General features: G+C 49.7%; 1 protein-coding gene across 7 annotated transcripts in view; it reads right to left on the bottom strand.

Moving 5' to 3' along the window:
• Window positions 1–4,836: 4,836 nt before the first annotated feature.
• The window catches only part of DIDO1 (death inducer-obliterator 1), a 58,982-nt gene continuing 37,104 nt past the window's right edge, over window positions 4,837–26,714 (bottom strand). For 6 of the 7 annotated variants that reach the window (XM_058562296.1, XM_058562295.1, XM_058562292.1 and 3 more), the window contains 10 exons: window positions 23,492–23,966; window positions 23,190–23,349; window positions 21,963–22,079; window positions 21,746–21,850; window positions 21,374–21,509; window positions 20,353–20,884; window positions 19,765–19,918; window positions 18,964–19,053; window positions 17,889–18,084; window positions 4,837–9,602 (listed from right to left, as the gene is read on the bottom strand). In XM_058562296.1, the coding sequence (XP_058418279.1) occupies window positions 6,376–9,602; window positions 17,889–18,084; window positions 18,964–19,053; window positions 19,765–19,918; window positions 20,353–20,884; window positions 21,374–21,509; window positions 21,746–21,850; window positions 21,963–22,079; window positions 23,190–23,349; window positions 23,492–23,966 (5,192 nt within the window). In that variant the 3' untranslated portion in view covers window positions 4,837–6,375. Of the gene's footprint in view, window positions 9,603–13,800; window positions 17,003–17,888; window positions 18,085–18,963; window positions 19,054–19,764; window positions 19,919–20,352; window positions 20,885–21,373; window positions 21,510–21,745; window positions 21,851–21,962; window positions 22,080–23,189; window positions 23,350–23,491; window positions 23,967–26,714 lie in introns of those variants that run through there. The other variant, XM_058562299.1, reaches the window with a different exon arrangement.

The raw sequence follows: 26,714 nt of genomic DNA, 5'->3' as shown, positions 1-26,714 counted from the left end.
GGGGCAGGGAGGAGGAATTCCAGATCAGGCCTGGGGAAAAGGCAGAGCAACAAAGTAGGATGCCACAGTGGGGGACAGACAGTGAAACTGAGAATGAATGAATTAAAATTTCCCTGGGTTAGAGAAAAAAAAAAAAAAGGAAAAAAAATTGAGATCAGCTTTGCTAGCTGCAGCTGTGCACACTCAGCTAAAACTAACCAGAACTTCTGTTTGAGTTGTTTTGCCCAGTAAGTCAAGGTCCAGATGGTCAAGAAGAAAGGAGATTCAGCCTCACAAGGCCAAATGCAGGCTGGTGGCAAGATGCCAACCAGCATGGCCACATGCTCCCCCTCCCCTACTTAAAACTCCAGATAAAAACCTTTTTCCCTTGGAGGAGGTGGATCTGAGTTCTAACTCCCATCTCCGGGCCGGCCCCGTGGCTTGGTGGTTAAGTGCACGCGCTCCGATGCTGGCAGCCCAGGTTCGGATCCCGGGCGCGCAACGAGGTACCACTTCTCTGTCCATCCTGAGGCTGAGTCCCACATACAGCAACTGGAAGGATGTGCAGCTATGACATACGACTATCTACTGGGGCTTTGGGGGAATAAATAAATAAAATTTTAACTCCCATCTCCTTGTCTGGCTGCCTTTTGACAATAAACCTCTTTCCTTGCCACAAGCCTGACGTTTTGGTCAGTGATTGGCTTTTGCTTTGCATTAGGTAACAACAGGGCCATCCAGAAATCGGGCTATCCACGTGGAGGAGAGAGACCGAAACAAAGGGCAGAGGAAAACCCGAGATCCCGGCCAGAGGATCTTGGGTCATCTGCAATGTTTCTCTCCCCTCCCTCCCTTCTCTTTGTTTTTTTAAACAGAAGGAAAGTGTTCATTTATTACTCATGCAATTACAAATGCGTGTGAAGGTCTTTTCTGAAAAATAAAGCAGAGCCGTCACTGCAGAGTGAAAGGACCTGCCGTGTTCCAGGAGAAGAGAGTGTGACCGACGCGGCCACCTTCTGGAGATTAGCTTGTTTCTGCTCGTTCCTGATTTGCGTGTGTGCCTGCGTGTGCTCCCGTGTGCTGCACATGCGTGTATGCACATGTGGGGGGCCAGCTGGTAGCTGCCAAACCAACACCCAGCCTCCTTCCACATCTGGATTACTGGGGTGTCGCCTACAGTAACAGTCACCTTTTGGGGGCATTGCTCTGTGAGTTTTAACAAATGCAGCAGCCCTGCAGCCAGCACCGCCCTCCATGCCCCAGTGACTCCTGCGTGCTGCCCCTTGGAGGCTGCCCTCCCCCCACCCCAGCTGGCACCCCTTCTGCTTTCTGTCCTCTGAGTTTTGTCTTATCCAGCATGTCACGAGATGGGATCCTGCGGCCGGTGGCCTTTGGTCTGGCACCTTTCCCTCACGCAATGCCTCTGAGACTCAGCGTGCTGTTGTCGGTACAGCACTTGCATCCTTCCCGTGGCTGGGCTGTACGCCACTGCATGGCGGGGCCGTGGTTCATCCATGCACTGATTGAAGGCATTTGGGTGGTTTCCTGGTTTGGGCAATTATGAATAAATCACTATAAATATTTGCTTACAGATTTTTTGTGTGAGCAAGTCTTCATCTGTTTAGGGCAGTTTCTCAATCTTTTTAAAATTCCTGCTCCCTGAGAAGCCTCTTTAGACTTATTTTCCTTAACTTCCCTCCTCTGCCACGAGACTTTAATACCACAGACGCACTGTGCGTCTGTCCGTGTGCTGGCCCTTTGGAGGGCCAAGAGGCATTGCTGTGTCTAAGATCTGCCCCCCAGAACCAATATTCGCCCCCTTAGGGGTGATATTGCCCCTGTTGATGATGCATGCTTTGGGGTCAGTGTCTAGCAGGGGGATTGCTGAGTCGTGAGGCATTGAACTTGGCGGGTCACTGGTCAGGGACCCCTCTCCGGGCGCGGTGCCCTCCTCCCTCCCTCCGCAGCGGATGAGAGCCCCAGCACTTGTTGTGGCCAGTTTTCTGACATGCAGCGTGTGACCTGCACTCTGGGGGTAGCTGCTGTGGCTTCGTTCCTCTTCTCCTTTTACTAACAGATCCTGATTTGCTCCCTTGCTGCTAAGGCTGGCCGTGTGACACAGCCCGGCCATCGAGATAGAACCGGAAGTTTTAAAACGGGGAACAGATGCAGCAGGCATGCCCTGCCAGGCTCTGTCTCTTCCGCTGGCTTCCTCCTAGAACAGTGAGGTGATGATGGCAGCCTTCTTGCAACCATGAGGACAAAAGCCACAGGTCGAGGATGGCAGAGCAAGGGAACCTCAGTGACATCTCGAGCCACTCCACCCGCTGGGAATTCCTGCCCCACGCTTGTGTGAAGCACGCAGACACAAAACTCTGTTTAACTCTGTTCATTGGGCCTTCCTATTCTTATAACTAAATGCATTTCCTTAGTGATACAGCCCTGAACATCAGTAACACAAGCACAGAAAAAAGGGAGCCAGAAATCCCATTAGAAATGCTTGTTTCTGGATGGCGGCACTGGGGGATCTTGATTTTCTCGGGATGGTTCTTTCGTTTCCTGGACTGTCCACAGTGAACACTTCGGACCTCACAAATCTACAGGGAGCATATATTCTCTTAAAAGGAGAAGATAGAAACCTTTTGAGCAATGTGAAAATGTAAATAATGCTTTTGATGAATACTTGATGCCCTTGGGAATTTCCTGGGCTATAACAAGTAAAAAGAAGATACAAGTATGTATAGAATCCCAATTTTGTAAAAGAAACAGAGGGAAAGAAAGATTAAGGGAAAATGTACAGATGTTAGCAGCAGTTCCTGCTGGGCGTGAGGTATGGGTGGTCTAGGTGTTCCCCTCCTTCTCCTATCCGTCCCACAGTGAGTGTGGATTCCGCTATTCGCAGCCACGAGCCCCAGCAGCTACGAGCTCCGTCCCTGCCTTGGAGGCCCAGTGGGCTCTCTGGGCTTGTACACTCGGGCACCTGCCTCTTCTCCCCTCCTGCTCAGGCTCCTTCAAGGGCATGGCCACAGCACGGTCCCCGGTGCCGTGCCCTCCCTGGGGCGCTGTCGTCGGCCCATCCCTGGACTTGCTGGTGTGGGGTGAGGTGGGAGAGCACCCGGCCCCTTTGGGGCTGCCCTCTAGTGGAGGTCCCAGGCCTTGGAACTTCCTGGTGAAACGGCTGCTTTCCTTCTCCCGTAGAGCTGCCTCCGCCGCGCACAGCCGAGACTCATAAAGCTCAGGGACGGGGAGTCACAGCTGAGTGGCAGCCCACGCCAGGCACCGCGGCTCTCGTGCCCTGAGAGGCCAGCCGGCTGCTGGGGGCCTGGGCCGCGTCCTCACGGCGGTCTCCTCACCAGTCAGGTCTGTAAAGAGCTGGGCACAGCACGGTGCTCCCTGTATTGCGGGTAACGTTGGCTAAATGGGGTCACAGGCGGAGTCGTCAGGGTTGGTCCTGGAGGAAAACGGGGGTGGTGGGGATAGGATGAAGACAGAGCTGCCTGGTGCTGTGGGAGGGTTTTGTGGAGCATGTAAAGAACGGGCTTTGGGAGAAATGCGAATGAGACCAGACATCCGCGGAGCACAGGGAGGCGGGAGGGTTGTCAGCGGGGCCACACTTCGCCGACGTCTCAAGGCAACTGCTCTGACAGGTCTGCAGGCGGGAAGGGCTCACGTGCCTCGGAGCCGAGCGCCAAGCCCAGCGTTCCTTAGCGTCTGTCCTGCCGAGTTCGGGGCTTACTGTTTGGCGGACCCTCAGCTAGCAGGTGCTCTGTGTAGAGCGGCTTCCAGAAGGTCAGGGCCAGCCCCTTGGGGTTACCCACGAACAGGTGGCCAGCCTGTGGGCCTTTGTGGGTCATCACGCTCAGCTGGTGCCTTTCTGAGACGACAGTGGTCTGCAGGGGGCGGGGACTGCCCCGCACTGGGGTCCCCTTGTAGACCCTCCTTCGTTGCCCCTGCATTCGGGGCTCTCCCCTGATTTGCTGTGCCCTCAGATGAGAAACCAGTCAGTTGGTACTGACTCTCCACCAACAGGGGTCAAGCCCGTCCTGCCCAAGGAAGGTTTTCTGCATGTCTCTGCTCACAGCGGGGCCATGAATGCACATGCTTGCTGAGCAGCTCAATTCTGGCACGAGGGTCCCCAGGTGCAGGTCAATGGTGCCCAGCTACCGACTGGGTGGAGTCCAAGGGCAAGGTCCGTCCCGTGTCTTCTCCTCTCGGCAGTGGCCGTGCGTAGATCCGGGAGAAACTGCTCCCCTTGACCTTAAAGCACCGCATCCGCCCACCAGCTCCACCCTTGGCACCCATGCCACCAACCCTGGGGTCCACCACCCCTGCCTCACCACGTGCCCCCTAACCGGGCCTCTGGGCAGCCAGATGCTCCTTTAAACAAGTTAGCGGCTGGGACTTTGGGGTGATCTCCTGCTGAGGCCCCCTGCCACGTGCCCACCTGCCCCCATGCACCTGTCATTTGGCATCCTCTAACCATGCACTTCCTGGTTCTTCCCCTGGTGGCCTCAGGCTTCCTGCTCTAAGAGTCCCAGACCCCGGAACTGTAGGTGTGGGTCACCCAACCCCAGGAGTTGGCTGCAATGGGCAGGCACAAGAAACACCTGCCTAGTGAAGGGAAGGACGCAGGAACCTGCACAGGTCAGCAACTGACACTGTCCCCTGAAGCAGGTGCACCCAGCCGCCAGCCCGTCATGAACGGGGTTCATCCCCGAGCTCGGGGAGAGAGCTGCAGGTCAGAGGGCACCCCCTGTGCATGCCATGTCCACTGGCAAGAAGTGGGTAGCCAAGGCATCGATGTCCAGCCCCAGCTTTCCAACATGGAAGAGAGAAGTGAGGACGCACAAGGCAGACAACCGTCTGTAGATGTTTATTCTACTTCAAGTAACAAAATCTATGAAGTTCCATGTTTTAATGTACAGTGATATACTTTGCAATATAAAATACAATTTACAGAAATTTTTATCAAGTAAACCTAAAGAAACATACTTGATTTTTATATTTACGTATTTAAATTAGAAAAATTTGTTTTACATGTAAAAAAACCTTCACATCATATTAGATGTTGGGACTTGACGCCACTTTAATGTAATTTAACCTACTGACACTTGGTTTACAAATCAGTCATCCCAAACTGCTAAGTTCTCATCTTCATAACTTAAACATTTGTGCTAGGAAGCGGAAAATCTGTAGTGATGTAGAATGGAATAATAGACCCCAAAGAACAAATGAAATCCTCTAGGTTTACATTTGTAAAAGTAAGTTTATGAAAATATAAAAAAATTATCAAAGTGTATTTGTACAGTCAAATAAATTAGCAAGGTTTTCTCTATTTCACACTTCAGAAGTACTTGAAAAATACATGACAAGGAGCAGGGCACTGTATTTCACAGTGAAAAGCTTTCTAGCTTGTAGTTCTTGAACTAATATCACTATTTTTTATCTCATTTTATACAAATATTGTTCCATTTTCAATGACAAAGTTTAAAATGTATCATCTCACAAATCTAACAGTCTGGAGCGAGTGACCTTTTCCTGGGACACACAGAAAGAACTGCTCAGATGGTAAAGTTCCACAAACACACGTCCCTGATATTCAAATCAAAGAACCCCCCCCCCCTTTTAAAGTATACTTAGTTTATTTTCTTTCTTTAGGCTGGTAAAATTTAAACTTTTTTCAATAAATTGTTATTTAAAATGCAACAATTTCTACTCAGATGTTGCTTTTAATCATGTTTTTCGGAAAAGAAATGTATAAGAGGATATACAAAAACTGAACACAACTAAAAAATGTGTTTTGTTTCCTGGTCGAAATTTCTAATTCAAATTTCTTCATGAGAAAAGAAAAAAGCATTTGTAACTTTTGTGTTTCTCAACATTCCAGGGACGAGATGACACAGTTCTCCCACAGCCATGGCACATGGCACACCCACCACCCTCGGGAGAGCTGTCAAACCTGAATGAACAGCTTTCGGAACACAGAAATACAGATGAGATGTCAGTCAAAATATGGCTCTAAGGTCCACTGAAATTCCCTTAAAACTCACAATAGTCAAGTTATTGGAAAAGATAACTTTATAATCTGAAAAAGCAATATGCTTTTGTAGACACTTTCCCATTTCAGTAATTTTAAATGGAAATATTAAATGAGTTCTTAGTTCTTTTTAAAAAGCATCAGAATTGTAAAGATGCAAAATTTTGTAAGAAACCATTATACACAAAATTACAACTTTTGAAGTCCAGAATATTCTATTCTGCATCTAAGTTCATAGCTATTCAAAAACGACTTGTTCAACACGTTATGAGCTTGGTTGTTAACGAGCACGGCTGCCCACGGCCACGACACAGCCAGGGACCGGGGCCCTAGGCCTCCGTCGCGGGCGCCGGGCTGGCCTAGGTCTGGGCAGCAGGGTCGGTCCGCGGGGCCTCGGCCTTCAGGTCCCGGGTGCTCTCCTTACTTTTGCTGCGGTCCTTGCGGTCTCGGCCCCGCTCGCGCTCCCGGGCCTTGTCGCGCTCCCGGTCTCTGCTTCGAGACCGCTCCCGGTCCCGTCTGCGGTCGCGGTCGCGGTTCCTGCTGCGCTCCCGGCTCCGGTCGCGCTCCCGCTCCCGCTCCCTGTTGGCGCTCCGCTCGCGGCCGCAGTCCTTGTCTCGGTGTCTGTCCCACTCGCGGCCCCTCTCCCAGTCGCGCTCCCGGCTCCAGTTCCGGCCGCGCTCCCGCTCCCAGGGCTTCCCGTGCTCGCGCTCCCGCCGCCGGTCCTCGAAGGCCCGGCCCTGCCGATTCTCCGGCAGCGGGGCGTCAGGCTCGTCCAGCGCTTTGTCTTTGGGTCCGGCTTCAAACCGCTCCCTCTGCCTCCCTTCAAAAGTCTGGTTTCTATATTCCAGGCCTTTGCCCTCTCGGAAGTCGGCCGAGGCCCACTGTGCCTCGGCCTCGGGCCCCTGCCCGGGGGCGCCCGCGGGCAGGGAGGAGGGCGGGCCGGCCTCATCCCACCTGTCCTTCCTGTGCGGCGGCGGGTGGCTCGGGAGCTCCAGCAGGGGCCGCGGAGCGGGCTTCATCACTTGTGCCGACTGGCCCTGGAAATGGAAGCGGGAAGGTGCCGGCTCATTCTTTTCAGGAAAAGGCGCAGAACCCCTCGGTCCACCAAACTGAAGGGGTGCTGGTGCCCTTTGGTTTGCAAACCTCGGCGGTGAACTGACTCTCTGCTCCTCAAACTGCTGAGGCTGAAGCCCCCTGGGCCCCGGCATGAAATTCGGTGCCTGGCCTCTGGGTCCTTCAAACTGACTGGGATGCGGCCCCCTTGGGCCCACAAAATGGCCAGGGGGTGGTCCTCTCTGACCTCCAAACTGAGAGGGAGGAGGTCCTCCTCGGGGTCCTTTAAACTGCGACAACAGAGGCCTTCTTTGGCCCCCAAACTGGAAGGGTGCTGGGCCTCTGTTGCCCATGAACTGGGCTTGCTCTGGTCCTTCAAACTGAGCAGGAGGGCCAGCCATCTCATTGTAGGGGGTGTCCTGGAATTCCCTTTTTTCCCCATGGGGATCCGTGCGTTCTTCGAATTGGGGTGGTGCTGCTCCTCTGGGCCCACCAAGATGAGAGGGGGAGGGCCCCCTGCTGTCCCCGTAGGGAGGAGGCCCATGTGGCCCTGAGAATAGGGAAGGAATGGGCCCCTTCTGGGCCCCGAATCTGCCCGGCGGAGGCCCTCGTGGCCCATCGTTGTTAGAAATGATATTCTCTTCTGCAAATGGAGGGACTGGCCCCCTTGGTCCTGGGAAATTGGGGCCATGAAGCCCTGACATGCCAAAAGTGCGTGATGCAGGCTCACGCTGGCCCTGAAACTGGGGTGGAGGGACCCCTCCTTTCTGTCCAGGTAGGGGGAATGTGGCGGCCCCCTCGCCAGGCCTGGACTGTGGCTCTCTGTCTCCTTCAGTGTCAGCTGCCAGATGGTCACTTTTTTCAGCAAACTGAGCATTTCTTGGATCCTCATACTGGGACGAGCCGAGGGATTTTTGCTGAGATGCAAACACTGGACTTGAGAAAGGATCTCTTCCTCCAGGAGAATTAAAATTTTGCCCCTCATTCTGCAAAGGGAGATTGGGCTGGAAGGAGGTGCTTGGAGGGGTGGGCAACAGCACCTTCCGGGCAGGTCTGGATGGCCCATCCCCGCCTGCCATGGGGTGAGGACTCTCTGCAGGCTGCTGGCCTGGACCGTCTGAGGGCTCACGCTTGGGGCCGTCCTGCTTGGCCGGCAGGGGAGCCTCTTCATCTGGAGACCATGGCGGAGGGGCTGAATCCTTTTCTTCCTGGGCCGGCACAGGCCCCTGATCAGCAGCGGCCCCTCCGGGCGCGTCTCTCACTGGTGGGGTGCTGTGCACACTGCTGGCTGGGGGCTTTGAGCCCGGCTCACTCTCGCTGCTCTCGGCGGCTAATCGCCGGGCCTGCCGGGGGTCCCGACTCTGTCGCAGGTCAGAGCTCGGGCCCGCCCCCTGAGCGGTGGCGGGGAGCACAGCTGACTTGCCTGCAGCCTGCTGCTCCTGAGGAAACAGCTCAGCCTTGGGCAGCGAGGACTTGGGCGGCGGTGACATCAGTGCATCCGAAACTGAGAAGTGAGCCATGGAGACCCCGACGGCGGCCCTTTGCTGTCGAAGAGCTTCTTCTTGCTCCTCAACTTGTCTCTTCTGCTCCTCAATCTGTTTATTGAGTTCTTCTATCATTTTTTGTTGCTCAACCAAGGAGGGAGTAGAGATGTCAGAAGCATGTTCGGCAGGCCTCTCCGCAGAGCTCCCTTTAGCGTCTGCACACATCCTATTGGGCAGGTCATCAATTGTCACTTTGGCTTCTTCTAAAATCGTCTCGTCCTCCGGGTCATAGGCCACCTCCTCCCGCTCGGCTGCGTCAGAGGCCCTTTCCCCATCATGGCGTCTCCCTCGCTGGCTGGCCTGAGTGTCGAAGGCTCGCTCCGGTCCATACTCTTCTTCAGGGTCATACGGTCTGTCATCTTCCTCTTCCTCTAGAGCTCTCTCTTTTGAGAACTGACCAAACTGCTGGACAATTGGGTCTAGCAAAGGCGCTGCTGGCAGACCCCCGTCGGCCTTGGCTCTGGAGTCTTGGGGGGAGGCTGAGGCAGACTCCATAGGCTCTTTGGTGGGGGGGTCAAATGATTTCTTCTTCCCAAAGAGAGTCTGTAGGATATGTTCTAGGGGCGACGCTGTTTTTGGAGCAGAGGAAGTGACAGAGGAAGCGGCCACTGTAACTGTCGCTGGGGCGGTTGACGCCATGACAGTGTTCGTGGCTCCTGGTTTGAGGGATGACAGTATTTTTAACATTGAGGATGAAGTTGGTGCGACCGGTGGTTCTGGAAGGGGGGGCGGAGGCGGAGGCGGAGGCGAGCCCGGGGGGGTGGTGCCGACAGCTGTGTCCCCAGAAGGGAGCGGAAACTTGGGGGGCTTCTTCTCAGATGGTGGGGCTCCAGCCACCCTGGGATAGGCCGAAACATCCATTTCTTCCTGGGTCTGCAGTCGGGTCCGCTTCTCCTCTATCTTGTCTAATTCTCCAGCGTTTGAAGGACGTTTTATTTTTTGACAGATTACTAACCCAAGGATGATGTTTGGACGTGGTGACTCAAGACCTGAAAGACAAACATTTGTGCAAATTTTAGAATCTAAGTTCAGCTTTTGTCCTTCCCACGTAAACTTTATTAAGTGGCAATGGGGAATGTTTTAATAGTCAGAAGGAAGAGATTCTGAGGCAAAATAAAGCCAAATGTTTGAAGAGCTTATTGCAAAAGACCATGAATGCGTCGACGTGCCCGCCAGCCCGACACGGGCTATCTGACAGGAGCAGCTGACCCCCGGCTCACAAACCACAGAACCAAGGCTCAACTCATGAGTAAATTCATCCCAAGTGCCGGAATTTATGTTCCAGACTTAAAGATTACATACGATGCTAAAGCAGTCGTGTGACAGAGGAAGTGGGGAGGGCCATTATGCAAACGTGTAGCATTGCTAACCTGCAGGAACGAGGCATGTACGGACTAGGCAGCTTTTTAAACAAAATCTTAGCTATCTTCTTTTATTTGCCTCTTGCTACACATCAGGAAGCACATCCTGTCTGTCTTTAACTTATGAGTTGCAATACATAAATTAAGCTAAATACACTAATATTAAAAGTTCGATTAGGGATCAATTCTACAACTCAATTATAATGATCAATACAGCACATGCCATTAGGTACATTCACTAGTGGCTGGTGTCAAAATTACGATTAATGGGAAAAATGATGCTGACCGAAATGGCTAAAACAAATGTTCTTTTAGGGTTAGGAAAAAATTCAATGAGCATCAACTAATCAAGAGCTACCTAATGCTCAAGTCTTTGTCAACAGAGGACATGCCACTTAAATAAAGCGCTGAGGCGACCAGAAAACGGCAGCAGAGAGCAGACCCCGTGGAAGACACACGGGGAGCTCAGGGCACAGTGGGGCTCTTACAAGTAATGATTTCCTACAAAAGGATTATTCCAAACATTCTACGTTGTGGTATATGACATCAGGAACGCTAACACTTCAGTAATGATCCCCCACCCCCACACTCATAATAAATTCAGAATACCAAAGGGAAGCAAAAAATTTAAGTCACAAAACAGTAATTCAGGGAGAATGATATGCAAGGCACAAAGTTTGTCTCAATAGCAAAAGATATTTAAAATTAAACTGTACAAATTCAATTTATATATATTTTTAACATTACTGTGGTAAAGATATTCATGTTGCTTTTTTTTTACTTACTAAAAAAGAAAACACTATTTTTTTCCTAGTCTTTTTGTGATTTATTTTAAAGATGATCACAAATCAAATAGTTGTTTTTGGACATCATTATGTAATTCTAAAACGCCTGTTAATCTTTCTAAATTCCAGTCGAGATTGGTTGACAGGCTGGGCACAGGAGGGTGGTGGACGACCCACCTGCCCCTGAGGAGGAGGACCTGGCACTCAGTGAGCTGGGGTGAGCCCGCACACACGCAGTGACATGCGCTGCCATCCTGGCTCCCAGTGGTGTCCCTCACAGGCTGGTGTGCGGGAGCTGAGACGCCCACTGAAGACATCCATCCATCCCAGGCCCTCACCACCCTTGCATTAGAGCAATGGCTTCCACAATGTCCTCGCCCCGGCCTCCTGAAACGTAGCCGTTTATCAGAGAAAGGAGGGAACAGAGACTGGGAGGTCAGGCAGAGCACACTGAGTATCCCATCCAGATGTTTCTCCTGGGCAGATGTGAAGGGTAATCTATCAAGTTCATTTTCTAATTAACATGAATTAAGGACACTTTAACCTAAAATAGTACTTCCCTCACTATAGCTATTTACTGAATATAGCCTATTCAAATCCAGTTTTGGGGTAAGATCAATTGGCTATTATGGCCTTTCTGGACCAAACGTGTGTTGACAGTGGTCCCAGAGCTTGCAGAACAGGTTTACGTGCTGAACGCTCAAGGGACAGAGCCACAAGCGGAAGCTAGGGGACGGCTCTGTAAGCCTCCTTCTCCCTGAAGAACCTGACACCAGGAGCAGAAGTGAAGGAATGTGCACGGCCATGTGGTGGGTGGGTGTGAGCCAGGGCTGGCGGCGGGGGGGGGGGGGGGGGGGGGGTGTCTCTTGGGGTGGGGAAGCCCCCTCGAGCAGCCAGGGCCCACGACTTGTCATCAACACAGAGGGGCTATGCCACTTTCTAAGGAAAAGCTCCACTTCTAAAGTGCCAACACTAGGGCTTGTGGCATCAATCAAGTTTCAGGTCACTGCGCTGTGTGAGGTAAATCGTGTTAGACCCAGGAAGACATGGTCTCCGGGCTCATGAAGTGCACCATTCCAACGAACACTTCTAATGGCTTAATGTGCTTACTAATCATTAGTATATCCCAGCCTTAGCAAGATCCTTCAGATTTTAACCTTTATTGTCATACTCATTATAGGTAGTCATGTTTAAAATTACCTAATCTTTACATTTGTTTTGAAAACAGCAAGCTGTCTGGAGACTGGCATCTGGCGTCTGGAGACTGAAGCATTTTTAAATGCTTCAATTCTTGCCCACCTCACCTGCACACGCTCGTTAAGTGTCTAATCAAGCTCCAGAGCCAGCTCTGTGTTAGTTTTAAATTTCCCCACTAATCTTCCCCAAGATTTTAAATTTAAATTGGGCTGTCTCAAACATGCATACCTCTATATTGAAGTAGTCAAATCTTATCATCTGATTCATATGTTCATGTTATGGTTGCATAAATATTTGAAATATAACTAGCAACTTGGAAATAACTTACATTCATGGAAGAAACAATAAAATTCCCTGATCTATCTTGGGCCTTGGAGGCAATCTTTCCTGAGAGAGTATTCCCCAAACTCAATCCTGCTCTGCACTGCGTAAGGCAGGTGTCTGACAAGGTGACCACTGACAGGAGATCACAAGGTTACCCACATCTGGTGAGTGCTAGAGGGCCAGCTTCCCTTCCCAGGGTCCCACTCCCAGCCTGGGGCCTCTCCAGGCTCGCCCACTGGGGAGCCTTACCCCCCGGAGAAAGACTGGATGCCCTGAGAAGGTCCAGAAGCAGTGACCATACTGGCTCCAGCCCAGGCACAGGGATGCTTCTCTGGTTTTGCAAAATCCCTTTCTCCGTTATTGGGAGGAGGCATGCTTACTTACCCACCTCCCTTCTGAGGGCTGTCATGAGGTTTCTAATTCATAAAGTAGATGAAAACAAGCAACTAGGTGGGTGCGACACTGAAATGCCAGCTGCAGCTAAATGTGCCACCCTCCACTTCCACGTAAGGAGTGTCCATCAGACTAAGGGCGTTGGCACCACTGTCCTGGCCCTCTCCAAAATGAGAGAGCAAATGTCTGTCTTCAGAATGTATTGTGTAGATGAAAACAAGCCTTTTTAGCTGCATGTAGGCATCCCCTGGGTCCTCACGGTGGAAGGGTCTAGCCTCAGCCCCGGTGGTTAGAATCAGACCACCCGCAGCAAAAAAGAAGTGGACAAACCCAGGGACAAGGGGACATCTGAAAAGATGTGTGCCAATTGGTTTCCTGAGAGCAGACCAAAACCAGGATCTGTATCCAGGTGTGTCACAATAGGGGTGCGAGGGAGTGGCCGGGAAGCAGTCCTCCAGGGCCTCCCCAACGCACCTCAAACTGGACCATCGCAGGACAAAGCTTAGTTTTAATAAACCACCTGAAAGCTGACTCCTTAACTTTAAAACTATTAAAATGATGCTTTTACCCTTAAATCTATCTGGCATGCTCCATTATTCATTATTTAAAATGAAAACCCTCTTATGGTCTGAGTCCACCAAACTTTTCACACCTGCTGGAACACAAATTGTGTGGGAATTAATAGGCAGTAGTTCTTAAGTATGAACTGGCTAGAAAGAGCCTTGGCAAATACAGGGGAAATAGTGTACCTCCCCCTTCACCACACACACACACACACACACACACACACACACACACACACACACACACACACACACACACACACACACACACACACACACACACACACACACAGACCTCTCCTTCTCTCCAACTTTGAATCCCTAAGACCTGTGCAAAGCCGCTGTTAGTGCGCATTTCAGGTAAAAGGAGAGCGTTGTCCATCTTCATCCAGGTGCCCCCAGAGCAGTGCCGGCCTGCACGCCCTCAGCTGGGCCGCAGTCCCAGAGGTATATCAGGTTGGCTCATGAAAACCAAAGGTGGAGACTTTCGTCCTCCATCTCGGTGGACCTGTGATAGGTACCAAGAACTACCAAACGGTTCAAATTCAAACAAACAATGACCAGTTTCCATGAAATATTTTTATTGATGTTGAAGAGTAGTACATTCCATTTGATACTCTATTTGACTTCAATTACAATATCTGTGTACAGCTATTGATACGCACACACACGAAAACTGAAGAAATGCTTACCTGACAATATTTCAAGTCACAGAATTTTTCAGCTAATTTAGAAAGCAGTTAAAAGTGAATACCGAAAGACAACACCATGGATTTAAACATTCTAAAAAATGGCCCTCTCCATCAGAACTCCTAAGAAGGCGGTGTCTCTGCCCTCTGGGTAGTGTGTGCCTGTCTTAGAAACCCAACATTACTCCACAGGCCTTCTAAATGGAGAACCTGAGCCCTACGATTCACTTGGGACTGACGGGTGCCCTGGCCTAGGTCCAGTGCTGTTGGGGGTCACGCAGGGAAGCACACAGACGAGCATCCACTCTGACTGGTCTTCCTTCCATAAATAAGGCTCCAAGACGTGCAGACCATCTGAGCCCCTGAGTCCCCAGTGGTGAAGCCCCGTTTGTGTAAGTGGCATCAAGCTGGGCTAACATCCAAAGTGGAAGACGGTCAGCGGGATTTGAGGGACTCAGGCTTTCCAGCTGTCCTCTGAAAGAACGCTGGCAAGTTATTAAAAAACCGCACCGTGTGACAGAAGATGATGACCCGGCATTTCGGTGCACAAGTGATAAAAATACGCAAGGACAGAAACGCTCTGAGAAGCAGCCTGCGCTGGATGTGTTCTGAATGCTGTGTGGGAACTCGGTGTGTGGAGACCACTCCTCTGCTTACTGCTGACAGAACGTAGCTGAGACAACACCGAGACACTGACTGAGGGGGCAGGCCACCGCAGGCCTCAGTGGGTGAGGACATGGTCTAGGAACACTTGCTTCTCCAGCGTGAGCAGTACGAGCTGGGGGAGAACACCATGGCATCAAAATCTCCTGGTTCCCGAGGCCAGGAGCTGAGGGACACCTGTGATTTCCTATAGATATGACAGGATTTCATAAGCGGAGGTATGTGTATGAGATGGTCATTCTCTCCTGCACTATTCCTCTCTACCTCCAATATAACTTCCTTCACACACGCCCATAGCGGACGGCTCCATCTGCTTACACATCAGTCCCCTTACCCAGACTGGCGGCTCCCCAAAGCTGGAGCTCTGTGTCCCACCAAGGCTCGTGCTTCATGCACTGCACAGAGAACTGAGGGGCGAAAAGGCCTTGGGACTCAGAGCAAGGCGTGGGAATGGAGACAGGACCAGGGGCAAACCCTGGCTCGACCACTTACTGGATGTGTGACGTCAGGCGAGCGACAATGGTGGGCAGCGCAGGTTACTCCCTTGGAGAACAGGGATAAATGCTCCCTCCTGCTGGGCTGCAGTGGGAGTCAAGGGCGCTGCCATCAGGCTGTGGGGCTTTTGCCAGGTCCTCCTGGCTGCTCTGCTGAGGGACATCACTGTCACCCTCAGATTGGGTCTGTGCCTTCAAAGGATGCTGTGCAGAGACTAACTCTGTGAGGACAGGGACCACCACGCAGATGGGAAAAACATTCCCATGCCCAACTTTCCTAACGTGCACACACTCGTGACACACACAAGTGACACACACATCATGAAATCAGGACACATGCCCAGCCTTCCAAACACACGCACCATGAAACCAGGACACACGAGCATCTGTATCCAGAGAGCACCAAGCCATGCTATAAATATGTGAAGCAGCACAGATAGATTAACCTGGCCTGGGGTCGAGTTTGTCAGCTGACGTGGAAATGTATAAAACATACATAGATATTAATGTCAAACAATGATATCAGAATAAAAAAGATAATATACTAAATTAAACACGCTTAGATTTACACGAAGCTCTGAAAATAATCTTTAAAAGCTTATTGGCAAAATTTCATTGATTACTACGTTTCTAAAACCCTTCTCACTATTTTAACAAAACATTTGTTCTTGACTGTGGATGCAAGTCTGCGGGTCTTTTGGGCGTTCCCTTCAGGCAGTGTCAGAGCCTCAGGCATGAGGGTGAGATGAGTGATGTCCACTCGGCCAATCACCGTGTCTCGGTGGTCAGCGCCCAACACGCTTAGCAGATAGGGCAAGCACCTCTGCCCAGCCCAGCCCTCCTGTTCCTCATGTCACCTTGGACACCAGTGTGGCCCTCTCCTTTCCCAGCCGGGCTGTCACCCAGGACTGCACCCACATGACCCCAACTCCCACCATGGCTCCAATGGAGGGTCTCCTCTGGTAGTCTCCCTTGATTGACCCCTCCTGTCTACTGCAGCGAACCAGTCCCCACCTAAGAGTGAACCTAAACTCCTTCTGTCCCTGTCACACCAGGGCCTGTCACGAGGCCCATGTCTGGCAGACACGCTTCTTCCCCTGCTCCTCTGACAAGATGTAACCGGGATGGGCTCAGGGAAGCTCCCACTGCTGAGTCTGCAGATGCAGTAGTGAGAGCAGCTCAGACAAGGATGAAATAGTGCTTCAGTTTTGTTTAAAAGAGGAGCCTCAGGATCTACTAACTCACATTTCTGTTATCAACAAGTGCTTTAGCGCTGAGAGGTGTCTGTGTTAGTGAGGAATCACGTGCTTACACTAGATCCTACACACAAGCTTCTACACATGTGACTGACCAGAGGTTCTTTGAAGACACCTGAGAAGTCAGCTTCTTCATCTTCACCTCAGGAACACAGGACGTGTTTCCCTCCACGGTCGTCCAAGGAGCTGGCCAGTGTGCTTCACACAGCTGCTCATCAAGAACCTCTGAGGCTCTTTCTGCCACCCATGAGGTGGCATTTCTTTACCCCAAGGAGTATGAGACGACACCCTAAAGTACTTGGCTTTTAAAATGTATTTGGCCTTAAGATAATTTAATGAATCGTGTCAGTAAATATTTAACCCTGCAATTACTGACACCAACCAATACCTTTGTGGGCACAATTCTAAAAAGGAGGGACGAGATGAGCCCACTTCAAGTGTGAAGAATGTGCTCCAGTCAGGACCTGAGGGCGTGCCTGTGGGTGGTGGGCTCTGGCCGTAAGCGGGGCCCGGGAGAGGGGTCCCAGCTAGCTCAGGTGCGGTGGGAGGTCAGTTTGTGGCTGCGGCAGGAGTACTTGCCAAGGACTGGTGACAGGAGCCAAGGACACGGAGGTGCCAGGTCTAGGCGGCACCAGCAATGGCTCGGGGCGCTCAGCTATCGCCTCTAGAACAATAAAGCACTTCAGAGAACGTTCACTGCGTGTCAGACATCTCATCTTCTAGGTATGATCAATCCTTTGCGGACTTCAAGGCCAAGGAGAAGCTTCAATTTAGGCATCTTTCGCCAACTGCGTAACTTAAGTCACATGAGCTTCTCCTCAGGGGCTAAGAAAGAGCTGGACCCTCACACACCACGTCCCCCTTGGAATCACCCTCAACCCCTTGACAAGTCTGAACTCTTTCTTTAGGTTAATTTGTAAGTAACCCTTTAAAAGCAGCACTTTCTAGGAATGAGCAAACACAAAGCAGTTTGCCAAAGATAAAACAACTTATTAAAATTTGAGCAGCAGATTTAAAAGCCATTATTTCTGGAAATATTTTTCTACTTTACACTGTCTCTTGTAGTTCCTGGAAATTAATCCCTGTTCCATGAGGAAAGAAGCCTCTGACTAATCTTTGTTCATTCCGGAGCTGAGGATTAAGAATAAAAATCCCATCTGAATGAAGACTGTGACCCGATAAGCCAGGAGGAAGTACTACCTTTTCTCTGCAGCTCTCCTCCGGGTTCCTGGGCACTGGAACACACCACTGACCTGAGACTGTGACATGCTGGTTGGACGCTGTGAGTTTTTTCTCTCTTCATAAAACTTTTCTAAGACACTTCATGCCAATAAGAAGGGTACTCCTAGTGTCACCCTCTAACATCCCAGGAGCTGAGTTCTATAGCTAAACGCTGCTTCATCCATACTGCTAACTCCTGGTCCTAGAAGCCACAATTTGGGTGAGGCGGCAGATCTACATGTGACAAACTCAGCAGGACTCGGTGTTGGTGCGAAGGGGACATGTGGGATCAGACGTGCCTCATCACCACTCAGCAAGTTGGTGCTTACCTGGTCCCTCAAAGGGCAAGAGTTTGGATGGAACAGGGTCCTTCGCACTCAGTGGGATCAGGTAGAGGTCCTTGACATGCCTGCTGTTATTAGCCACGACGCCGAAGCGGCCACGGCTGCTAAAATAGGAGTAGAGAGAGATATAGGCCACCTCCTCCTCCTCCGTTGCGGGATGGAAGCGGATCAGACACAGCTCCTACAACAGAAACCAGGACAGGGGCATTGACCTGCGGCTACTCTGCAAGGCATCTGCTATCGTTTTGCATCTAGACCTCAGAAGCAGTCTGACATGAGAGAAATGAGCAATTCTCTGATTTTGATTTTCATAGTCCTGTAGTCCAACGTGTTAAAATAACGAAGTGGTAAAAAGAATCAGGCTCAAGTATCAGATTGCTGGATTCCAATCCTGGTTTCAGCAGGACTCTCTTCAATACTTCTACTCACAGCCCCAGTGTCCTCAAAACAGCGCCCATCTCATGGAGTCCTCACCCGACAAGATAACCCACGTGCAGCGCTAGCCTAGTGCTGCATCTAGTAAGGAGTAAGCTTTCACTCCCTGTGATGACTGCGGTCATGATCAACTGGCTGTGAGAGCTATGGAAGCCAGAAATGGGAGGGCTATACTAGATGAAAGGTCCACACCCTTGTGTGAGCCTGACAGAAACTACAGCCCCTTCCCAAGGAGCACTGTACATGCTGACACACACAGCGCGGCTCCATCTCAGGGGTTCACAGAAACCAAAGGCTGTTAAGAGCTCAGGTCACACGCCCCAGCCAGGCCACCATCCAGCCCCACCCCTACTTCAGTCACAAAACAGTAAGAAAACAAAGTATCTTACTAACAATGAACTGCATAAACATTATTAAAATAAATCAGTGACAAAACTTGCATCATAGCATTCTTCAGACACACTCACACAGTTATCCAGCTATAAACTTAAAACATTCACCTGGAAGTATCTAACTATAGGCTGATATTTCGAGTGTTAACCCATCAAGATGAGAAGTGAAAGAAAGCTGTGTTTAAACAAACACCTTCTTCCACGGGTGCAGAGACTAGATTGTGAACAGGTACCTTAGACACAGAAGACTTGAGTTTGCCGACATAATCCCAAACTGTCCTCGGCGCAATCCTTCCACCGATGTGAATCGTGTCGGGCAGGTCCTAAACAAAATGTACCTTGCATAAATGACCGGTAAAGCTGCAGCATTTACAGAGACTAATGTAGTAATTTCAAGGCACTGAACTACCCAAGATTCAGGGAAACCACAACTACTCCAAAGAAGACAGCAGTAACTGCGTTCTGTGCTGCTGGGTCCCTCACATCCAGGGAGATGAGTAGCAAACCCAAGGGCGGTAGGATGAAAACCTTCTCCAAACAGGATTACATTTGGCAAAACACGTTTGTTACCTTTTATAAACACACACATATAGTAATAATTCAAATAATACCCAGAAATGACCGACTTACTGCTCCTTGCTAGGGCTGTTTTCATTAATTTTGAAAAATAAAGGAACTGTTGTGTGCATCACTCCACACCCAGGCAGGTCACACGTGCCTTGCCACGCCTGCGGCTGGGCGCAAGCACACACTGGGTGGATGCCCCAGCTGAATGGGGAGAGGGGGAAACGAACTTCAGCTTTTTCATAAAAGTTGGAATGCCTGATTTCTCATTCGACTTTCTGCCACTGTCCACACTGTCAACCTGCTGACTCATGACAGTAGTCCCTATGTTGCCTTCAGAGAGCCTTATGCACCCAGACGCTCAGCTGGAAAACTGCCACACATCTGACTCTAGTATGGGATCAGAACTCTTGTGAGAGATGTGCGCGTGCACACGCACAGACACACACACACATTCTTGCGGTTCTAACCTCACTGAGATAATCAAAACATCCAGAAACAGGATATGCCTTAGTGACAAATTTCGCTACACTTTGCATGTTAATAAATCCTTTCCAAATGGTGCTGAGTCGAGACAAAAAGAGGGTCGTATCTCCTTCTGGAGGGGACCGCGACTCTGAGATGCTGTAAAACAAAACCATAGAAAATAAGTAAATCTCTCTGCACAAAGAATTTCCAAAGTATGAACATTTTTTATATTTATAAAGGCAAAAGTGAATTCCTGCAAGTTCTGGTAGCTTCTTTTTTCAAACGAACTACTTTAATCATAATGATATAGATACAAATTCTGATCAATGAAATATAAACTGAATAGGCAACGAAACCAGATGACCATAAATGTAAACTTCAGTTTTCAAGATCTATACTTGTAAAATGATAATTAGGCATCCTAAAACTGGGCCTTTAAAAAAATGCCTTTACAAAATATTAAAGAGTAAAGTTGTATTTCTGGGTAGATTTTGGAGCTGCACTACTGCATCACTCATAACTGCTCCTTCTGTTAATCTAAAGCAAAGGAGATGTGCTGGGCTTGTTCAGACCTCAGGTGGAGACCTCACCTGATGCTTGGTGACGGTGGGACTGACAGGAGGTATCTAGGCTCGGGGGATGAGGACGGCTTAGCTAGTATGGACTTGGGCACTGTCACAGAGGTTGCAGCAGGCTTCGGGATGTCTTGTCGGGGTTCCATCGGGTGGGTGCTGTCCAGGTGGGCTGCTGTGGGGACTGTAACTGTGCATGACCCGCTTGGTGCAGTCCTGGGGTCTCGGCCAGAGACCGTGACCGTGGTGAGCACCCCACCCCCACAGGAGGCTGGGCAGGAGGAGGCACCTTCCAGGGTGGAGGGCTCAGGATGGCCATCTCCTGGAGGCACGGCGAAATACTTTCTCTCCAGGTGTGCAGGAGAAGCACTTTCCAGGTCTGCCTCAGAAGCATTTTCGGGCAGAGTTTCTGGTACCACTTCATCAACTGAACTGAGAAGTGGATCCGAGGGGGAGCTGTCGTACTTAGATTTTGACTCTTCCTTCTTAGCAGAAGCCGACAATTTTTGTTTTTTCGGAGCTAGTTCATCTTCTGATGATGGAACCTGACCTGAAACATATGAGGAAGGCCTTCGTGAGAGAGCCGACACATTTAAGGGCACAGCTTGCCCACGAGTAGATGATAATTTCTTGCAAGAATAACAACTCAACACTGTAAAGGTACAACTAACTTCATCAACTTCAGAAACCCATCCGAGCCTTCTAATTTTTAAAACTTGGGCCGAGGGCCGGCCCTGTGGCTTAGCAGTTAAGTGCACGCTCCGCTGCTGGCGGCCTGGGTTTGGATCCCAGGCGCGCACCAACGCACCTCTTCTCCGGCCATGCTGAGGCCGCGTCCCACATACAGCAACTAGAAGGATGTGCAGCTATGACATACAACCATCTATGGGGCTTTGGGGGGAAAACATAAAAATAAAAATTATAAAAAAATTACAAAACTTGGGTCGAATACAACTGCCATTAGAAGGATCCGGGACTTTAAACAAAGGCACTCATTTAAGTCTCATCTCCGATATTTCCTCCCCCAACCTATGCTCACCTGTACAAATTTTGCAGTTCAGATCGAAGAGATGCGCCCGGTGCTGGCTCGTGGTGTCTCTCAACATACTGCTGAAGGTATCGAGAAGGGGTGCTGTGCTCTTCTCAGGGACGGCTCGTATAGACTCTTGCTGTTCCTACAAGCAAAAGAAACAATAGTCAGTCATTTCTTTCCAAAACCACCTCCAAATTCAGAGCACATATGGAAAAACAGCTCATGTGATTAAGAAACACTGGGGGAAAAAAGGACCACTGAACACAAGTTCTTGAGAAATAATACAACCACATATACTGGGATAAGCGCAGCCACCTAAAAACACTTGGAATGGGTTCAGTCTAGCCGACTCTGTGACCAGGGGAGCCCAATGCTTACGTCTGAGTCTGACACCGGCGGGGAGTCTTCCATGTCGGGAACCGTCTCCTGTTTGGCGGCAGTCTTCTTACTTTCATTATGCAGTTTAGGTCGGGACTCCAACACCTGAGAGGAAAAGATAAACACAAGCCTTAAACCTTCTCTGGGACTCATTCAGGCTGACAGTCTGTTAATTCACTTCTGGAGAGTCAAGCAGCCACTTCCCCTCCACACTCACAGGTTTTGTTGGCCTCTCTTTCCACACGGAAAGCTCTTTAGACACAAGTTCTTCTGGTTTCATTCTCACAAGTTTTGCCAAAGAGATTTCTTCACGCAGAACACGATGGAAGAGTCCCTATAAACAAACATCTTTCACTTACTCATTCAAAAACATGTGAGTATCTGTTTATAAGACACTAGAGAGGACGAAGAAAAAACAGCAGGAGGAGTCCCTGCCCAGAGGCGCGTGACAGCGGGACGCAGGCCTGAAGCATCGGATCAAGCACAGCAGGGCCTGATCTCATCCAGCGCCCCAGCAGCCCAGAGTGCACACCGGGCACCTCCACTGAAGAGCAAATGAGCCCAAAGAACACGGGCACTAAGGTCAGAGAGCTGACCTCAAGGCCTACGCTGCACCTCCTGCGCTAAAGCCCTCCTCAGAGAAAACAGAATCAACCCAAAAAGGCAGTGCTAGGCACAAAGCCAGGAAGAAATCGCTTCTGCCTGGGGGTCAACACGGCAAGGTGGAGCGTCGAGAGTACTTGACCCTCTTGAAGAGGCCAATGGAGACAACGCTGATGGAGAGAACGCCAGAAGACCGTGACCCCGGTGTGCAGGAGAAGCCACATCAGGCAGGCGACTAACCCCTTTTCCAGTCTTAATTCCCGATTCGATCCCATGGGAACAATACTGCCCAGCCACAGCTGCTGTGACGACTGAGTGCCCCACAGCCCATTGTGAAAGCACCCGTCCAATGGTGAGCCCTGCAGGGAGTGCTAGTACTCCTCACTAACCCCAGGAAATCCAACTGGCAGCTCGCTCAACTGACGGGGAACGGTAAGGCAGAAAAGGTCATCTGAAGCCCTGGTACGGAGATACTCATACACTAGGATAAAGAACGTGAACCTTACTCTGGAGCCCACGAAATGAGAGGAATATAATTTTATAGCCGTGCTTAGAAGAAACTAATCTGGTGAAATAAAGGTGAACTTTAGGGAGCCAGTGAGACCCCCAGGACTCCAGTTAAGGGAGGCAAGGGAAGGATAAACAAATATTCTCCACACCAATAACATGAGACCCGTGGCAAGTGTCACAGAAGATAAAAATACCTGTTAGCTTTCACTAAAAGGATATAAATGTTCAAAATGCTGTTTGGTTTATTACTGTGAAACTCAGCTAAAAGAAACTAGCTAGCAAGTTTACCTCTGTGACTGGAATGTTCCACCTCTGAGGAGCAGGCACGCACCTGGTTTTTGGGATCCTTGAGGTTGAACATGATGCTGCGATATTTACTCTTATAGCGATTATCTGTAACTCGGAACAAGTTGAACATCTCCTTCTCGATGTGGAGGGCGATCTTCCCGACCTCATTTTCCGTCATAATCAAGTCATCGCTGTCACTGACTCTAGAAGGAATCCAAACAGAACTTTGTAAACCACTGTGCTTGCATACATCACACCATTTACGCAGCCGGGCAGTCCTGGATGACCACCTTCAATGGAAAACTTCCGCTTTAACAGAGAAGTAAATCAAGCACAATAGCTCACCTTTTCCACAAAATCTCCTTCAGAGAGCGTCTTATGTTTTGCCGAATTTGTGAATTTGGCTGTGATGGAGTGGGGCTTGAGGTCCCCAGGCGTCCTGGGGTAGAAGAGGCCAAGGGAACAGAGGTCGCCACCGGCTTCCTGATGGCTCCCACCAAAGGGGCAGAGCCTGGCAACTTTTTGGAAGCAGCTGTGGCAGCAACAGGCGCCAGCCTTGCCTGCTTGGCAGCAGAAGTGCCGCCCGAGGGGGTGGCCGAGAGCCACGGCCTCTTGGGGATGGTGCCCTTGAAGCCCGAGGGAGCCTTTTTGATGGCCGACTTGGCTGCTGCCACATTCGCAAAAGGAGGCGGCTTCTTTGGAACTAGATTCCTGGATGAAGGCTGTCTGCCGCCCACTGAGGAGCCTGGAGGAGCTGTCTTCTTGGGCGCTGCGGCCGCCGTGGCCGTGTGCTCCTCCACTCGTCTGTCCTCCTTCACGGCTGCAAAGGACATGTGGCAGGTTTAGCGAGGCAGGGGGACAGCAGGTGTGCGCCGCCAATGCCTTGAAAAGCACACTCCCTCTAAACTAGCAAAAGCTTACCAGCATTACTGCATGAGATTTAGAGAAAAGGATTTTTAAAGTAATTATTAAATCCAGAAGAGGTATGTAATTAAGGGCTGCTAGCAATATTTATGATAGTGACCATACTTTTTTCCAGAAAAAAAATGCTTTATTATTACATTAAATCTTTTACTTCAACCAACAAACTTTAGTCATCAAAGGCTTGATTTCAATCATTAGCTAAGCTTGAAAGCTGAAGGCAAATTTCACATTGTCAAAAAAAGGTATTTAGAAGAGCATTTTCATTAAGAATTCAAGGGCAATTTTTTTTGTAAACATGAGTTTAAAAAATCTTTTCAGGATGGATCAAACAGACAAATTCTCTTTAAACGCAAATCCCCCCTGCCCCCAGGGCTTTGGAAGGACCAGCAACAGTCCATTCTTGGGGGGAGGGAGGGGCACTCACAGGTGCTCACCATTCTCTTGGACAAAAGTCAATTGATCATGATGACAATAATAAAATATGGAAAGTTGACAGAAACTTGCAACATGGGGAAGATCAATCACTTTTATACTAAGAGTTAAATGACAGGAATACAATATGCTGTTATATAAATGTTTCCATTTACAACCCTCTAGTTACAGTCAATTACTGGGTAAAATAATAAATTAGTGCTTTTAATACAAACAAGGACTGTAGTCAAAAGCTAAAACAAAAACAATATCAAAACCCCTCAACTCGCACAAAAATCTTTATATGATGCCAGTACTTTCTTTAAAGACAGGGTATGCTAAAGGACTGATTTCATTTAATCCTGTAACAGATCATCAGAATGAAGGTCTTTGGTAAGCAAGGAAGACAATCCTAAGCGAGTGCTGCAGCCCGTCGGTCTCAGTGACATGTGGCCGAACAGAGTCACACTGGGGAGCTGTGACGTGACTGCAGGTGGCACCTTTACAGATGGTCCTCGATCTGGCATGCCACACAGAATGGCAGAAATCCAGAGGAGCAAAATGGCTGGGAAAGGGTGGCCCAGTAAGTGAGCCAGGACTCCATGTGGAGTGCCACCTAGGGTAGGCAGTCAAGGCACACAAGGGACAGATGGAGAAACCGACTCCCTAGGTGTAGGCTTTTCTCAAACTACCCACACAGCAGGGAGCCTCAAAACTCCCAAACACCGAAGTGGAGAACTTCAACAGATGCTCCAGCGATCTTTCAATTTTACCCAGGGATTAAAAATCAATCAATAAATCAATCACCAGTCAGCCACCAGTGCTCCTTTTAACTGTCCCCAATGGCCAAGGAGAAAGGCTGAAAAATCTGGGGAAAGAGGTGAGACTCTACAGACAAGGCCTGACCCAACAAACAGCCTACCCGAGGCATTCACAGCACCAGGGGCCCCAGCTCAGCCAACACACCGCTGGCCTTGGTCATCTCGGCAGAGGGCCCGAGTGACCGCCCTCAAGGAACTCCCTCCTTCAGCAGCCAGTGATGCCGGTTCAGCAACGGGCACTAAATGCCTGGTGAGCCTAAGTTGCTTCCACTTTATAAATCAAATTACCTAATTTTATGAAGTTTCACTACATGGATCCAAAACTTAGGACAGTGTTAGAGGAGCTTCATTGTTATCAAGCATCAATTCTGACTTTAAATCCCCCACTTTCATCTCACAAAGCCTCCCAACCTCACGTCCCTGCCCACCCCTGCCCAAGGCAGCCTGTCTACTGGACCCCAGCACTTCCTGACGTACCCAGGCCTAAACTAGCCAGGCTTCCCAAAGACCACTGTGCTCCCCCAGCGAGCGGCCGGCTTGCATTCTACACCTGCCCTGCCTGTCATTACCCATGTCCGCCGTCATCAACAGTCAGCTCTGAAGGCTTCATTCTTTTGGGAGCTGGATTTCTAAACAAAGTACACTATAAAGCAATGACAATGTCTGACAAAATAAAAAACAGGGACACAATAGGAACAAAGAGAAAAACTACATTTCTACCTGTATTATTTCATCAGATCAAGTTTATATCCCTAAGCAGTTACAATATTTGCAAATTTTTTACCAACTCAGATTGGCTAACAAGGTTCATAGCATCTAACCTGTGGGACTGCTCAAGTTTAGGTTAAATAAAATGGAGGGGGGCCCCTTCTCTTAGGGGAAAATGGGGGGATGAGGGAGAGGAACAAATGGGGACGGAGCACAGCGAGGATCCGGCGCTAGATGACAGGGGGAACCCGCAGGGAAGCCAACCATCAGCAGTCAAGAAGGAAGGAACTAGTCAGGATTAAAATTGGGACCTAAACCAGTTCAGTTACTGCCTTTCATAAACACAAACTTTGCTGCAAGTACTCTAGTGGCACACTTGTAAATAACTCTAGAAAGCCGGCCCGAGGTGCTTCCAGAAACCTCAGACTATAACATTTGGGATACTTGTGTGACGGGGCCTGAAACAAATCTCGTCTTTTGACATTTACATTGTTTCAGGTGACAAATCTGTATTAATTTCTAAAACGTTTGCTCCAGGTCCCCAAAACAGAACCTAAGATCAACACTTCTGTTATAAGTGGTGTTTTCTTCTCATTCAGGGAAAACCCAAGAGAAGAGATTATTTTTAGGTCACTTTCAATACATGTGATTAAAATGACTCGCTATCCAGGAGTGGTAACAGTAAACGAATGGTACCTATTAAC

The sequence above is a fragment of the Diceros bicornis genome, chromosome 19, assembly GCF_020826845.1.
Source record: "Diceros bicornis minor isolate mBicDic1 chromosome 19, mDicBic1.mat.cur, whole genome shotgun sequence".
Classification (NCBI taxonomy): Eukaryota; Metazoa; Chordata; class Mammalia; order Perissodactyla; family Rhinocerotidae; genus Diceros; species Diceros bicornis.
The sequence above is the reverse complement of the archived record's forward strand: the minus strand, read 5'-3'. Positions and strand labels throughout refer to the sequence as shown.